Source organism: Mobula hypostoma, chromosome 2, assembly GCF_963921235.1.
Source record: "Mobula hypostoma chromosome 2, sMobHyp1.1, whole genome shotgun sequence".
Taxonomy (NCBI): Eukaryota; Metazoa; Chordata; class Chondrichthyes; order Myliobatiformes; family Myliobatidae; genus Mobula; species Mobula hypostoma.
In genome coordinates, this window is record NC_086098.1 from 40,410,231 (window position 1) to 40,427,901 (window position 17,671).

General features: G+C 42.3%; 1 protein-coding gene across 3 annotated transcripts in view; it reads right to left on the reverse strand.

Annotated features, from left to right (window-relative positions):
* gareml (GRB2 associated, regulator of MAPK1-like) overlaps nt 1-17,671 on the reverse strand; it is a 165,503-nt gene that overhangs the window by 94,318 nt on the left and 53,514 nt on the right. Inside the window, exon 2 of one of the 3 annotated variants that reach the window (XM_063036032.1) lies at nt 5,576-5,699. The exons of the other annotated variants lie outside the window; for them this stretch is intronic. Within the exon in view, the coding sequence (XP_062892102.1) occupies nt 5,576-5,663 (88 nt within the window). The 5' untranslated portion in view covers nt 5,664-5,699. The remainder of the gene's footprint in view (nt 1-5,575; nt 5,700-17,671) is intronic. 3 annotated transcript variants of the gene reach the window in all.

A 17,671-nucleotide genomic window follows, 5' to 3' on the forward strand; every position in this document is an offset into this window, starting at 1 on the left:
ACCCCATAGCTTCTGATTCTCTAGGGAGAACAACCCGAGTTTGTTCAACCTTTCCTTATAGCTCATACCTGCTAATCCACACAGCATCCTGGTAAACCTCTTCTGCACCCGCTCCACACTCTGTAACGGGGCAACTAGAACTGCACACAATACTCCTAGTGTCGTCTAACTCAGGTTTTATTCATCTGTTGCACGACTTCCTGACTCTCATGCTCAACGTCCCTATCAATGAAAGAAAGTATGCCATCCATCTTCTTCCCCATTTTATCCATTTGTTAAGCCACTTTCAATGAACTGTGAACCACGGTTTACATACCGACAAAAGGTGATGTTAATCAGGCACTCGAGATTCATGCACCATCACCAAACAAGAAACAGCCCACCCCAGCGCATTTGAAATCATCATCAGGGAATTCAATCAGGCTTGTTTGAAGTCATCCCTGCCCAACTATCACCAGCATATAACCTGCAGTGCCTGGGTTTCTGACACACTTGACCACTACTATACTACAATTAGGAATACATACCATTCCTTGCCTAGACTGCACTTCAAGAAAACTGATCACTTAGTTGTCCTTCTCCAACCTCCATACAGCAGACATCCCACCCTGCAAAAACTCATTTCAGGGAGGTCTCAACCTCATAGCAGTCTGTGTCAATGAATTCATTAATTTTGCAAGACATCAGCTTCACAAGTGTTTTGTGAGACAGCTGACTTCTGAATTCTGTCTTAATGTGACGCATCATGCTGAATGCCCTTTTTACATCAAAATTAGAATTTGGCAGCACCAAAATCAACTGGCAGAGCTCTTTGAATCTCAACTGCCCTGTGCTCACAGATTTTACTTTGGACAGCTTCCCCCAGAACTCATCAACTGGCAAACTTTTGTAGTTTGGCACCAGTCCTTCAGGGTTAGTTGAGACATAATCCAGGACTCACCTCAACATGTCTTTTACATCATTTAACCCACCATGGGCAATAGGAAAGTCACTGTTGCAAACAGTGCAGCGAGTAACACTGTCCTTATTTTTGACCCCTATTAGGCAGGGGTACACTTTAGTGTAGTCTGGGGTGAAGTACGTTTTAGATTTCCTTTTTTTGGAACACTCTGCCATGGCGCTGCAGGACACTAAACTGAACTAATGGACAATGAAACAGAGAGAGCGGTCAACTGTAAAGCCCGCCCACAGAGAAAACTGCTGGAACTACTTAGCACAAAGGGAGACCAATCAGGATGCCCTCTCTGTCACTCTCTCGCTATGTCTGTCACTCGCTCTCTCTCTTTCTCTCTCCTCCTCTCGCTCTCTCTCAAAAAAAAATCGATTTCCGGGATATTGTATATAATTTGCAGGCGTCAGGGAGCCGCTATCAATATATGGGAGACTCCCGGAACTTCTGGGAGAGGTGGGATGTCTGATACAGGCAGAGGCTAAAGAGCAAAGCTCCAGAGATAAGGACAACAAAGAGGTAGTCACAGCCACAGGATTCCTTCGAGTCAGTGGACTGGGCCATGTTCAAGGACTCATCTGTGGATCTGAATGAATGCCCCATGGTTGTCACCGATATTACTAAAACAGTTGAAGATGAGCGTGCCCCCACAAAAATCATTCAGTGTTTCCCCAACCAGAAGCTCTGGATGAACCACGAGATCCCCAGTCTGCTGAGGGCCAGCTCAGTGGCACTCAGGTCCGGGGAAGAAGATACAAGAGGCCCAGGTGTGATCCCTGGAAAGCCATCTCATTGGTAAAGTGGCAACTGCACACCAAATTTTAATCACTGAAGGATGCTCCACAGCTGCGGAAGGGCTTGAATGCCTTTACCCTTACAAAGTGAAACCAAGTGACAGAGGTGGCAACAAGGCTTCGCTCCCAGAATCTTCACAAACTCCCACAGCCCTGGATGACCCTGTGATTTCTGTCTCTGAGGCTGATATGAAGGCATCTTTCAGGAATTGAACCCATAGAAACCATCTGGCTTCGATGGGGTACCTGGCTGAGTATGAAAGACCTGTGCTGATCAAAGTTTTAGATGTCACCTTCGCAAACTTCTAAAGAAGTAGAGGCCTAAATCTAAGGAGGTGGTACAGGAGCCTGAAGACACACACTCAACATTTCAGGAACAGCTTCTTCCCCTCCACCATCTGATTTTTGATTGGACAATGAACCTGTGAACACATTCTCATTATTGTTTCCTCCCTTGTTATTTTATGTAAACTTTTTATTGTAATTTATAGCTTTTATTACTATGTATTACAATGTACTGTTGCCACAAAACAACAAATTTCTTGGCACACGCCGGTGATATTAAACCTGATTCTGATTCTCAACTGGCTGGCATGTTCACTGAAATCTTTAAGCTCTCACTTTGGTAGTCTGAAATACCCACCTGCTTCAATCAGCCTTCAATTGTACCAATGCCCAAGAAGAAGGTGATAACCTACCTCAATGACTATCATCCAGCAGCACTTACATCCACTGTGATGAAGTGCTATGAGACATTGTTGATGAAACATATCAACTCCTGTCTGAGAAGCGACTTGGATCTGCTCCGATTTCCCTACCGTCACAGCAGGTCCATATAACAATTACATCATGGAAACAGGCCATCTTGGCCCTTCTAGTCCGAGCCGAACTCCTACTCTCACCTAGTCCCACTGACCTGCACTTGGCCCATAACCCTCCATTCCTTTCCTGTCCATATAGCTGTCCAGTTTAACTTTAAACGACAACATCGAACCTGCCTCAACCACTTCTGCTGGAAGCTCGTTCTACACAGCTACCACTCTCTGAGTAAAAAAGGTCCCCCTCATGTTACCCCTAAACTTTTGCCCTTTAACTCTCAACTCATGTCCTCTTGTTTGAATCTCCCCCACTCTCAATGGAAAAAGCCTATCCACGTCAACTCTATCAATCCTCCTCATGATTTTAAACACCTCTATCAAGTCCCCCCTTCAACCTTCTACGCTCCAAAGAATAAAGGCCTAACTTTTTCAACCTTTCTCTGTAACTTAGGAGATGAAACCCAGGCAACATTTTAGTAAACCTCCTCTGTACTCTCTCAATTTTATTGACATCTTTCCTATAATTCAGTGACCAGAACTGTACACAATACTCCAAATTTGGCCTTACCAATGCCTTATACCAATGCCTGTTCTGGGACCTCTACTTTTCGTGATTTTTATTAATGACCTGGATGTGGGGGTAGAAGGCTGGGTTGGCAAGTTTGCAGACGACACAAAGGTTGGTGGTGTTATAGATAGTGTAGAGGATTGCCAAAGATTGCAGAGAGACATTAATAGGATGCAGAAGTGGGCTGAGAAGTGGCAGATGGAGTTCAACCCAGAGAAGTGTGAGGTGGTACACTTTGGAAGGACAAACTCCAAGGCAGAGTACAAAGTAAATGGCAGGATACTTGGTAGTGTGGAGGAGCAGAGGATCTCGGGGTACATGTCCACAGATCCCTGAAAGTTGCCTCACAGGTGGATAGGGTAGTTAAGAAAGCTTATGGGGTGTTAGCTTTCATGAGTCGAGGGATAGAGTTTAAGAGTCGCGATGTAACGATGCAGCTCTATAAAATTCTGGTAGGCCACACTTGGAGTACTGTGTCCAGTGCTGGTTGCCTCACTATAGGAAGAATGTGGAAGCATTGGAAAGGGTACAGAGGAGATTTTCCAGGATGCTGCCTGGTTTAGAGAGTATGGATTATGATCAGAGATTAAGGGAGCTAGGGCTTTACTCTTTGGAGAGAAGGAGGATGAGAGGAGACATGATAGAGGTGTACAAGATAATAAGAGGAATAGATAGAGTCGATAGCCAGCGCCTCTTCCCCAGGGAACCACTGCTCAATACAAGAGGACATGGCTTTAAGGTAAGGGGTGGAAGTTCAAGGGGGATATTAGAGGAAGGTTTTTTACTCAGAGAGTGGTTGGTGCATGGAATGCACTGCCTGAGTCAGTGGTGGAGGCAGATACACTAGTGAAGTTTAAGAGACTAACTGGACAGGTATATGGAGGAATTTAAGTTGGGGGCTTATATGGGAGGCAGGGTTTGAGGGTCGGCACAACATTGTAGGCCGAAGGGCCTGTACTGTGCTGTACTATTCTATGTTCTATGTTATACAATTTCAACATTACATCCCAACTCCTATACTCAATGCTCTGATTAATAAAGGCCAACATACCAAAAGCTTTCTTCACCACCCTATCCACATGAGATTCCACCTTCAGGGAACTATGCACCATTATTATCTGTTCTACAGCATTCTTCAATGCCCTACCATTTACCATGTATGTCCTATTTTGATTAGTCCTACCAAAATGTAGCACCTCACATTTTCCAGCATTAACAGCAGATACCTTTTCATTGGCTCCTCATTCAACCCTGGAACATCTAGACAGCAGAGATGCATACATCAGGATGCTCTTTATAGCTTGGCATTCAATACCATCTTCCCCTCAAAACTAATCAATAAGCTTCAAGGCATTGGCCTCAATACATCCTTGTGCAATTTTGGATTGTTGATTTCCTCTGTTCAGATTGGCAACATCTCCTCCACAATCTCCCATCAGCACAGGTACACCGCAAAGCTGTGTGCTTTACTTGTTTTACACTTATGACTGTTAGGCTAAGCACAGCCTCAATACCATCTTTAAGTTTGCTAAATCACCATTGTCGTTGTCCAAATCAAATATAGTGATGAATCAGCATATTGAATCAGAGTTTGAAAATCTGGCTGAGTGGGGTCACAACAACATCTCAGTCAATGTCAGCAAGACCAAGGAACTGAATATTGACTTCAGGAGGAGGAAACCAGAGGTGCACAAGACAGTCCACATTAATGGATCAGAGATGAAGATTTCCTCAGTTTTATTATTTCAGAGGATCCGTCCTGGGCCTAGCATGTGTCATTATAAAGAAAACACATTAGCATGTCCATTTCCTTAGAAGTTTGCAAAGATTCAGCATGACATCTAAAGAAGAAGAAAACAGCCCTTAACTCCAGGTGAAGTCATTGGAATGCAGTCATGACGGCATTTTTTTTTAGCAGGCTTTCTTATTTTTACAAGGCCAATTTGCTAGCTCGACGCTCAACCCAGCACGGATGGAAAGTGTGCAAGGGAGCCGGCTGGATTCGAACTCAGAAGCCTTCGCTCTGAAGTCAGGTGCTGATGCCACTACAGCTCCAGCCGGCTTATGACATCTAAAACTTTGACTAATTTCTATAGATGTGTGGCAGAAAGTATATCAACTGGCTGCATCATAGCCTGGTATGGAAATAATGGCCTTGAATGGAAAATCCTAAAAAAAGTAATGGATATGGCCCAGTCCATCATGGGTAAAACCCTCCCCATCGATGAGCACATCTACATGGAGCACTGTTGCAGGAAAGCAGCATCCATCATCAAGGACCCCACCACCCAGGCCGTGATCTCTTCTCACTATTGTCATCAGGAAGTATGCCTTAGGACTCACACCACCAGGTTAAGGAACAGTTACTACCCTTCAACCATCAGGCTCTTGAACCAGAGGGGATAACTTCACTCATGCCATCACTGTTCCCACAACCTGAACTCACTTTCAAGGACTCTCCACCTCCTGTTCTCGACATTTGTTGCTTTTGTATTTGCAGTTTGTTGTCTTTTGCACATTGGTTGTTTGTCCATCCTGTTGGGTGCAGTCTTTCATTGATTCCATTATTTCTAAACAAAGGAAGGCATTAATCAGGCGTCAAGTTCAATGGGACAGATTGTGCAAATGGATAAAAGTGATTTCATCACATGATGATGGATTCTTTACACCATGTCTGCACACTGCAGCACAAGAACACAAACCATATTGGTACATATCTGACCTCCCATTCCCATCCTGATTGGGACATATCCGACCTCCCAGTCTGATCCTGGTTGGTCCAATCCAACCTCCCACTCCAGTCCCGGTTGGTCCAATCCGACCTCCCACTCCAGTCCTGGTTGGTCCAATCCAACCTCCCACTCCAATCCTGGTTGGTCCAATCTGACCTCCCACTCCAATTCCGGTTGGTCCAATCCAACCTCCCACTCCAGTTCCGGTTGGTCCAATCCTGGTTGCAGCCCGAAGGCTATGGGTGTTCCACAAGGCATTGAACTGGGGAATTAAGTGTCAGTAAGCACATTCATTTCTGTTGGGTCATTGGCCTGCATGGAAGAGGAAGTAAAGCTGAGTGGGGTGTCCTGTTGATATTAAATTAAAGTACAGTGGATTCCTCTTGATTGGGCTATTGGTGACTTGAGAGCCTCTTATTTGGGATAATTGTTAAAGACAAAAAACTAGTGTCAGTTGCATGCACTTGTGTGGGCGTTAGACACTACACCGTGCCTAAAGAGAACAGTTTTTAAAATAGCATCAGTTGTTTGTGTTTCAGTTCGAAAAGCAGGGATCTTTTGTCACTGGTATTTGGCAAGAAATAAGCAGTAAGACAATTCAGAACTGTTTTGCTCATTGTGGTTTCAAGTATTGAAGCCTGGAGATGCCAGGATTGAAAATGAAACAATGTTACTACTTCATCAAGTTAGGACCCATGAAGAATTTGAAGATAACAACAATCATCTTGAATGTTACAATGCAAATACAGATTTGGAGGATACAAACGTCAGAAGCATTGTATGAAGACAGTCCATCTGTACTACATCTGCACTGATTTTGTTCATCATCAGTCAATCAAAAGAATACGGCAGAGTACGCTGGATAAATTCCTCCGTCGGTAACTTAAGGAACTAATACACAGTTTTATAGTACTGCAGTAGTATTGGTAGTGTTCTAAGCTGTTCTGTATTTCACTTAAATACATAATGTGTTACTCAGTTAAATGGTAGTTTGTCTTTAATATACCTTTTTAGCTATTTCCATGAAACTTCAGTTAGTTGGGCCAGCTGCTTAACTGGACCAAAATGTACTGGTTTCGATGTGTCCGAATTATCCGGAATTCACTGTGTGTGTCATGTTTATGGAAGTAATTTGAAACTTTTTTTTGAGTTCCTAGACACCTCTGAAACTGTCAGAAGCAGTCGGTGTTGCTCAAAACTGTGTCACAGAACATGGAACAACTGCAGCAACAAGACCTCAATGACACAGGGAAATGTGTGGACAAAAACACCAAGTACTACAATAGGGATCTAACACGAATCCAATGGGAGGTGTGAGGCACAGTCCAGCACAATATTTCACAATATAAATTCACACCATATATTTATTAATTCAATTCAATCGGGTCTATATTGCATTAATGTTTTAGACTGGAAAGCATAGTCCCAGAAAAATAAAACTGAAGTAATTTGCTGGACTTGCTTTCTTCTTAATTTGAAACACTGAATAATCAACTGCTTAATCCCATTTGACTAGATTGTTTAAAACAATTAAAAGGAATATTTGCTAAAACAAATCTGAATATGAGAAGGATAAGTGAATAAAGTAAATAAGTACTCTAATTGCTTTTTAAGTCATCCATCTTGGTGCTGCACAATTGAGAAATAAATCTATAGAAGGCACACATGATTCAATTACTTGAATTGGAGACAGATAGCTCATTTGCAGATATTTTCCATGTGCCAGTCCAAACTAATATGTAAGTAATACACTTTTGGCAAGGACTCAGAACCACCCACACTTACAAATAATGACTTTTCATTCCCATCAATTAAACACAAATACACTTCAAAAGGCAATTTTCCTCACAAAATGTAAAGGAGAGCATACGATGGTGCAGTGAGCAGACACCAAATAGAAATCAAGATTATTCAATGATATAATATTTACTCATTTACGAATCACAAAGGACTGTTTTAAGCAACAACACTTAGTGCCAAGTAGCAGCAACCAATGATACATTTAGCATGACTGAAATAGCATCTTGCAGCAAAGACACTGCAGAAATTGTGATGTGCTCTCACTGCAGCAGTGATTTGTGCTGTACAGCCTCCCAAATGCAGCCCAGGTGGATTCAATGGCAGTGAGTTCAATAGGACATGTTGTGCAATGGAATAATGGTGTGATTGAGAAAATCGGGGTGGGGGGGGGGAAATCGCCAGAATGGTGCTGATGTGCGGTTTTGTGGTGGGAAATAATCTCTGCTTTGGCAAGGGAGAGAATAGTGAGGGGGCAGTAGACAGGGAGGCCTCCCAGAACAGAACAGATCAATATATATCATGTGGCTTTCATTGCATTATTTCATAAATGGATTCAATATAATGCAGCACTAAAATAGCCTAACTGAATATATTGGTGTAAAATTGTGTCCACAATGTTCTGTTCCTTAAGACATGCTCATCTTTCCATCTTGCGGAATAGAGTCAGAGTCATAAAACATTAAGCACAGAAACAAGCCCTTCAGCCCATCTAGTCCATGTCAAACCATTAACCTCCCTAGTCCCATTGGCCTGCACCTGGACCAAATGGGATACCTTTCCCACCCATGTACCCATCCAAATTTCTCTAAAATCCTGACCTCGCAACCCTGGAGGCTCTGAAACTTTAACTTAGGGCCTACCTCCCTGAACTCACTTTGCAGAACCTTGTCACTCCTCCTGCCCATGTCATTGATACTGCCGTGGACCATGACCTCTGGCTCATCCTTCCACTTAAGAATGCTGTGGACTCGATCTGATGTGTCCTGACTCTGGCATCTGGGAAGCAACAAATTATCTGGGAATCTCATTCTCATCCACAGAACCTCCAGACTATTCCCCTAACCAACAAATCCCTTATCTGTACAGCTCGCCTCTTCTCCCCACTTCCCTCTGAGCCACAGAGCCAGACAGTGCCAGAGACCTGACTGCTGTGGCTTTCCTCTGCTAGGTCATCCCTCCCACCCCCACCCCCACCCAACAGAGTCCAAAGTGGTATACCTGTGCCTGAGGGGACAGTCACAGGGTTACTCTGCACTGGCTGCACATCCCCTATCCATCCTCGTGATGGTCATCCAGTTACCTGTGTTCCACACCTTCAGGTGTAATTACTTCGCTGTATACCCTATCAACCTTTAAGCCTCCCGAATGATCAGAGTTCATCCAGTTCCAGCTCCAGCTCCTTCACTCAGTCTGTTAGAAGCTGCAGCTGGATGCACTTCTTACAAGTGTAGTCATCTGGGGTAATGGAGGCCTCCTTAACTTCCCACATTCTGCAAGAGGAGCATTCTAGTGTCTGGCATCCCCACTGCTCTAAATGTGCAGTAAGAAATAAAGAAAGAACAAATAACAAAAAGAAATCTAACTATGGTCTATGCCGCTCCTAAGCCTCAATAAGCCAAAGCCTTAACTCCCCACTCCCACAAAGTCTGCTCCACTTAAACCCAACTTCTTTTTATTGGTCCTTGCCAAGTGTCTAATTATGTGCAATCCATTGAAATAATAATATGAATTTATAACAATGAATTTAAAATACAGTGCCCATTTCATCCAACGCTCACACTTTTACTAATAATTACTGAATGATTGATCATCATTTTCCACTGCTACTCCAAGGTAGTGAACACATAAAAAGCTTTTCTCTACTTGCAATTGGCATGAAAAGCAGGAATGTCTTGTGCCTGTCTCACCTAAAGACACAGACCAAGAAGCATCCAGACTGATACATGGGACGTAACTTTCAAGGTAGTCAAGTACAACCAAAGCAGCACATTCACAGGAGTACCCTGAAACCAATACACAGGTGTGGAAATCTGGGCACCACGGTGGGAACATTATTACAGTTGTATCGAGTTCAATTCTGGCACTGTTATGTAAGGACTCTCTGTAACATCCTTCTCATTGGTTGAGTGGGTTTTCCCCAGCAGCTTCAGTTTCTTCCCACAGTCCAAAGACATACCGGCTAAGTTAATTGAGCATTGTAAACTGACCTATGTTTAGCTTAAGGTTAATGAGGGTTGCTGGAGCAGTATGGCTCGTAGTGTCGGAAGGGCCTATTTATCACTAAATAAAATAAATTTCAGCTTCAGAGAGCCAAAGGACTTCAGCAATCCCGAAGTGTGGGATGGGACACCCAGCATAATAAAATTCTAGATTCCAGAGACCATGAGCTTCACAGAAATCTAGATCTCAATTGCTCAAAAGGTTCTTACTTCTCCAATATCTGCTGCCCTGGAGATGCAAAGACATCCCGAGTTCTTGTGCTGGCTGGCTTCTATCCAGTGGTGGGCTGTAATAAGCATCTGCTGCAGTATATGTTCACCTTTTCACAGGGTTGAAGAGAAACTAAGGTCAGCAGGCATTCAATCCACTAGAAGACTGGTTAACACTTTGCTACGCACTAGTCAGAATCTTCATTTTAAACCTAACTCACACCTGCAATATTTCCAGCTTTTTTGGCACAAATTCATAATCAAAGAGCACACATTCTTCATGGGTGTCTCAAAGCTTGAGAGGAAAATGATGCTAGACTGAGGTCACCGTGACTGACAGCTCCCACAAGCATTTATAAATACAAACTCTGAGTAACAATGCTCTTGATTCAAAATATTTAAATCCATTGAAAACAAAATATGCTGGAGACGCCATTCTGGATAAGTAGCCAAACACCAGGCTGAGTCACTCCAGCTGACCCTTAGAGAGCAAACATTCAGTTTACTAATCTACAAACGTTTGTATATTCAGACACAATATAAAATCCAATGCTATTATCCTTTCAATGACACAGTTATTACCATCTACTGCTGCATCAAATAAATTCACAATTCAGTCATAATAAGCTTTAGATTAAAATTCTCTTGACAGTAATTTAAACTGAAATTATTTATTAAGTCTGGACTAGTGATATATAACATATATACAGTGTATATACACATTTATTATGAATCCCATTGACCCTACCTAAGAAATACAGCCCATGGCAAGGTATACAGTAATGTGGGTACCATTATGTCAATAGTAATGAACCGTTCAGCTGATTCTCAGCACTGGGGCTAGCTTTGTTATCAAGTGCAATCATCAATGATGTTAACTTTGCTTCCTGTTATTGTGCCACGGTTCGATACCAACACAAGTAATGTCATTTCCTATTCACTATTCACTTCAGTGAATTATGGTCATAATGCAACAAAAGAGATGGTGAGTAGTGAGTAGTTTTACACAATGAGGCCTACAGGGCACATCCGAACCTGGCACCAGGAAAGGTACAACCTCAGTTCTGAAGAAGTCATAATGCATTGACTTTTTCCTCTTTCCTGATACTGCCTGAACTGCGGTGTGTTTCCAGCATTTTCAATGCTTCCAGCCCAAATGATTTCACTAAAACCAAAGCAAGCTTGGGTAGCGTGCAAGATGAAGAATCCCCAAGAAATACCCATTCTGCCCATTCATGTTCTGCACTTGCGAGACTTGAAGGCATTCCAAGGAGTTCCTGTGAGTACTGCAGAAAGTAGAGCGCGGTGCCTATGATTGTTAACATAAGGCAAAGATTCCATAGTGGAACAAAAGATTGGAGCAGTGAATGATTCCAGAATGAATGCTTCATCAGTCAGGGAAAAGCCACACTATCCTTCAGTCACTCCAGGCGCTGGGTTGCAAGCTACTTTTCAGCACCTCGATGACCCTGCTACTCGCCAGAATGCTCACCCTGCGTAAATTAGCTGCTGTGCTCCCAGCACTGGGATCACAATGCAACAGGTGAAAAACATCCCTTACGGAACTTGGACTGTTAGAACCACTGAACTTTGGTTATAAAGTGGAGAGCATCTCTTGTGTAAAGCGAACAATGATTAGCAATTTCAATAATGACTTTTGCAGTAAGTTAGTATTAACGCTGCACTGTATCCATAATCTAAACTGGTCAAAACTAAAGTTTGTCATTGAACAAAGCTCTTCACAATTGAAACAAACTTTGTCTCAATAAAAAGCAACATTCCTGGAGATCATTCCAGTTTGGGTCGTGGAGTGCAAAGAAATCATTCAAAGAGCAAGTTCATTCAAAGACTTGTTGGAAATGGACACCAAATAATGTTTCGTCTCACAAAGCAACAGTTTTCATTTATGACGTGCCTTTATTGTCGCAAACGTCTCAAAGCACCTCAGGAGTGAATATCCAAAAACTGAAAAGCATCTGTCACAGAAGACCACAAACATGAGAAAATCTGCAGATTCTGGAAATCCAAAGCAACACACACACACACAAAATGCTGGAGGAACTCGGCAGGCCGGGTAGCATCTATGGAAAGGAGTCAACAGTTGGGTTTTTGGGACAAGACCTTTCATCAGGACCTTCATCATAGAAGATCATTAAAACCTGGCTAAAGAGGCTCATTTTCAGGAATGCCCTAAAGACAGAAAATACACTGGAAAGGCAGCGAGAGGATATCCAAAGGGTCCTGCAGCTGAAGACGTGGCCAAGATGGTGGAGCAAAATAGTTGGTGGTGTCTAAGAGGGAGACTGAAAGAAGAATAATTTTCTTCCAGTGTTTTGGGCCCACACTCATTTGCAGAGCTACGGAGGGACAAGACCACAATGCGGTATATCAGTGGGATGAGAATACATCATTTAGCTGAAGGACAGTGCACATCAGAGAATACAGGAGAGATAATTGCATGGAAACAAGAGACTGAACTTGTTACACCTGTGAGCCAGTGGCAACGCTCATATTATTATTACAGTTTTGTACTCATGGTAGCTCTGGCAGAACATTAGCTAAATGGTTTGCAGAAATCCACTTTATATCAGGTTTGAGGAAATTTTTCACAACCATGGCTGAATTATTTCAGTTGATTTGAGTGTTCAATTTGAGATCTCCATTCAGGGTTGATCAATGAGCAGACTGAGCAGCAACGACTTGTAAGACCTTTGTTGCCCAATACTTAAAGCTGAGATTTATAACCTGTGTACCTGGGAGTGAACGGAACAAAGAAACATTCTTCTGAATCATAATACTTCTCATTCAATAGTGAGGAAAATTCTCTTGTGATTGTTGAATCAGTTTACACCTCTAGCTTTCATCTTTGCAAAATTAATCAAGCTTCATTTGAGCTTGCTTAAAGTAATACATTTTGTTGAAGGTTTTCCACTCTAGCTTATATGACACTGAAAATTATAGAAGTATTTAAGCAAAAAGAATTAGAATCATAAAAGTTTATGACACAAAAGGAAGCCATTCAACCCATCGTTTCTACAGAGGATGAAAACATGCTGTCCCATCTAGCCCCACTTTACAACATGAAATCCACTGCCCAGCAGGTCACACATCCAAGTGCTGCTTCTAACTACCCTTCACACAATGAATTACAGATCCTGACCACACTCTGGGTGAAAGATTAACTCATCTCCCATCTAAACTTTCTATTATTAAATCCACACCACTGGTTTTGATGCTTCACAAAGTAAGATTGGCCCATCTGCCTTTGTCTACTTATGACCCTCATAATTTTAAACTGTTCAACAAGTCTCTCATTCTCTACTGTTCCCAAGGAAACAACCTCAGTCTTTACATCTTCCTTTGGAACCACAGTTATCTAAGCCTAGCAACATGCTTGTAAATCTCCTCTGCACCTTCTCCAGTTCAAACACATACTTCCTTTGAATGATGAGTAGAACTGTATACAGAACTCCATGTGGTCTAATTAGTACAGTTAACTATTATGCCAAGGCATCACTGGTTTTACAGATTTCTCTGTTGGCTAATTAAGGAAATCATACCGTGCAGTTATTATCCACTTTATGAATGTGTTCTGCTATCTAAAGGTACACTTCTAGGACAGCTTGTTCCTTCACATATCTCAATATCCTGCTATTTATTGTCTGATTCCTTGCCTTATTGCAGCACATCAGAAATACAATTTAACATCCTGCTGATTTGAATTCCATTTGCCATTTTTTCTTCCCAGCTTGGCACACCTTCTTGCAGTCTAACATTTTCCACCCAATTGTCAACTGCACAGTGCATTTTTATATCACCTGCAAACCCCCTTATCATGGCCCCAACATTTAAATTTCAATCATTGGTAAAAAAAAAAGCAAGTTCATGAAAAATGAGTCTGGTCTTCCCGTCATTAAAGACCCATCAAACATTCCTCTTTACATTTTGCCACACAGTTTTGGATACAGTTTACCACTTTCTTGTGGACTTTTACACTTTGGACCTTCCAATCATGGTCAAAAACTTTGCTTTTGTTGTGCTCTGTTGCCCACAACTAATAATCCACCTTCCTCAACCCTCCTTGTTAATCAAGCAAGGCAAGTTTTTATTGATAGTATTTTAGATACCTGGAACAGATTGCCAGGAGAGGTACAGAAGCAAATATGATAACAACGTTTAGGAGGCATTTAGGAAGGCACATGAACCGGCAGGGGAAAGAGGTGCAAGGACCTGGTACAGGCATATGCGATTAGTTTAAACTGGCATTTTATGATCATGCAGATAGTGAGGGCAGAAGGGCTTGTTCCTGTGCTGTACTTTTCTACGTCCCAGTGTTCAGTGATGCGTTGCCTATATCCATAACATTCACAATCACACGTTCAGATTAGCAGGCCACAGGACTGGGTTTCAGATGAAAACATATACTGACTTGGATTTTCAGAAGGCCTTTGTCAAGGTCCCACACATGAGGCTACTTAACAAGAGTAGAGCCCATAGTATTACAGGAAAGATTCTAGCATGCATGGAAGATTGGCTGACTGGCAGGAGGTAAAGAGTGGGAATAAAGGGGGTCAGTTCTGGTAGTCAGTCAGTGATGAGTGTGTTTCCACAGGGGTTGCTATTGAGACCACTTCTTTTCATGTTGTCTGTGCTGGCGATGTGTTGGCATCTGCACCTGGACTTCAGAACTAGAGGTCCCAGGTTCGAATCTAGCCGGCTCCTTGCACAAGTTTCACCCGAGCTGGGTCAAGTGTCGAGCTGGCAACTCAGCCTTGTGAAACAGACAAACACTACAGAAATAGTAAGGTTTCAATAGATGCATTTAATGTCAGAGAAACGTATGCAATATACATCCTGAAATTCTTGTCCTTCGCCCAATGCGCCCAATGCCACTGGGAGGAACTACTTTTCACGCTGGACAGTAGGTCAGCAATTCGGATGATGTAATTGATGGCTTTGTGGTCAAGTGTGCAGAAGATACAAAGATGTTGAGGAAGCAGTGAATCTGCGGAAGAACTGAGACAGATGGGGAGAATGGACAAATGGAACCTAATATAGGGAAGAGTTTAGTCATGCACTTTGGTAGAAGGAATAAGTGGCTCAGAGGGCCTAATTCGGCACTCTATCTCAATAAAGAAATGTGTAGACTATTTTCTAAATGGAGAGAAAATTCAAAAATCAGAGGTGCAAAGGGACTTGAGAGTCTTTGTGCAGGATTCCCTGAAGGTTAACTTGCAGGTTGAGTCAGTGGTAAAGAAGACAAACGTAATGCCAGCATTCCTTTCAAGGAGACGAGAATATAAGAGCAAAAATGTAATGCTGAGATTTTATAAAGCACTAATTAGACTGCACCTTGATTACTGTGAGCAGTTTTTAGCCGCTTATCTAGGAAAAGGTGTGCTGGCATGGGAGAGGTCCAGAGGAGGTTCACAAGAATGACTCTGGGAATAGAACAATTGGATCCCGGATTTCCTCACTTGTAGACACCAGTCAGTTTAGATTGACAGAAACATCTCCACAATCTCCATCAGCACAGGAGCACCTCAGGGACATGTGCTTAGCCCGACTGCTCTGCTCACTTTACACCTATGACTGTGTGGCGAAGTACAGCTCCAACACCGTATACAACAATGGTGTCATCTGCAAGCTTGTGTGCTGTAACAAAGTTGCTGATCAATCAGCTGATTGGAGGGAGATTGAAAATTTGGCTGAGTGGTGTAACAACAACAACCTCTCACTCAATAAGACCAAGGAACTGTTTATAGACTTCAAGAGAGGGAAACCAGGGATGCATGTGCCAGTTATTATCAGAGGTAGAGAGGGTCAGTAACTGTAAATTCCTGTGTGACACTATCTCAGAGGACATGTCCTAGACCCATCATAAAAAGCACGACAGCGTCTCTACAGGAGTCTGTGGAGATTCTATATGTCATCTAAAACTTTTAGCGAGAGTGTGGTGAATCTGTGTGGAATTCATTGCCACGGATAGCTGTGGAGGCCAAGTCATTGAGTATATTTAAAGTGGAGATTGAAGGGTTGATAGGTTCTTGGTTGGTCAGGGCATCGAATGTGGTGGAGAGAAGGCAAGAGAATGTGGTTCAGAGGGATTATAATCCAGCCATGATGGAATGGCGGAGCAGAGTCAGAACCTGATTCTGCTCCTGTGTCTCATGGTGCACAAATTCTTTCCATATTCCATTTACAAACTTACACAAAATATTTTCCATTATACTGCAATGATTCTGACTTTTGTACATGTTAATCTCAAAACAAGTGAGTGCCATTCACAGAATGCCCAACATCACTTGGACAAGTGAAACTAAACAGACATCTGTCAAAGCCTAAATCTGGAAAATAAGCCATCAGAGAAATTCACAATGGGAAGGAATAAGTTCAGGAAGGGAATGCAGAAATCACACACAAAACATTGAATGAAGAAAGCTACTTTGCAAAAATTCAAGGCAGTAGTATCAATCTCAGAATCAAATTTAATATCATCGGCATATGCCGTGAAATTTGTTGTTTTATAGCAGCAGTATATTGCAATACATAGTTACGATAAGTATATAAAAAAATAAATTAAGCAGTTAAAAAAAGAGAGGGAAAATACTGAGGAAGCATTCATGGGTTTATTGTCCATTCAGAAATCTGATGACAGAGGGGAAGATGTTGTTCCTGAAACACTGAGTGTGCGCATTCCGGCTCCTGTACCGCCTCTCTGATGGTAGCAATTATAAGAGGGTATGTCCTGGGTGATGGGGGTCCTTAATGATGGATAACACACTTTTAGGGCATCCCCTTTTGAAGATGTTCTGGATGCTGGGGGGGCAAGTGCCCATAATGGAGCTGAATGAGTTTACAACTTTCTGCAGCTTTTTCTGATCCTGTGCAGTGCCCCTCCATACTAGAGGGTAATGCAACCAATTGGAATGTACAGTTCATCTGCAGAAATTTGCAAGTGTCTTTGTTAACATACTGATTCTCCTTAAACTCCGAATGAAATATAGCTGCTGTCATTTTTCGTTGCAATTGCATCGACGTGTTGGACCTAGGATAGATCCTGAGAGATGTTGACACCCAGGAGTGTGAAACTACTTTATCTGCTTAAATAGATCATTTGTTCGGCGTGTCTCTGGCTCCTCTTTATTGCCAGAGGTTGCTATAAATGCAACATGGAATGAGTGAGCTACTGTACCTCACAGCAGTTTGACAGAAATTACAATTTCTGAATTGGTTCAATTAATATAAATTTCATCGTTCAGGCTCAAAATCTCTTCGGAGTCTGTCACTTTCTAGACCAATTCCCAATGAACTCGACAACACGTTTGAAATTCAGAGCACTTTCTGGCATGTAGAGGTTTCAGCTCGGAGTCACATTTATTCTTATAGTCAAAAGGAAATGCAAAAAGAAAAATCAAAAAGCAGAGACATTTTCTTCCTTTGTTACGTTCTCCGTGATTCTGCCCCAGTGACCTTATTTTGCAAGAGCCAGACATTCACTATAAACACAGCACTCTCACAGCGCTCTGGTGTGAAGGCTTAAATAACATTCCATGGAGGCTTTCAACAAACTAGATCCGT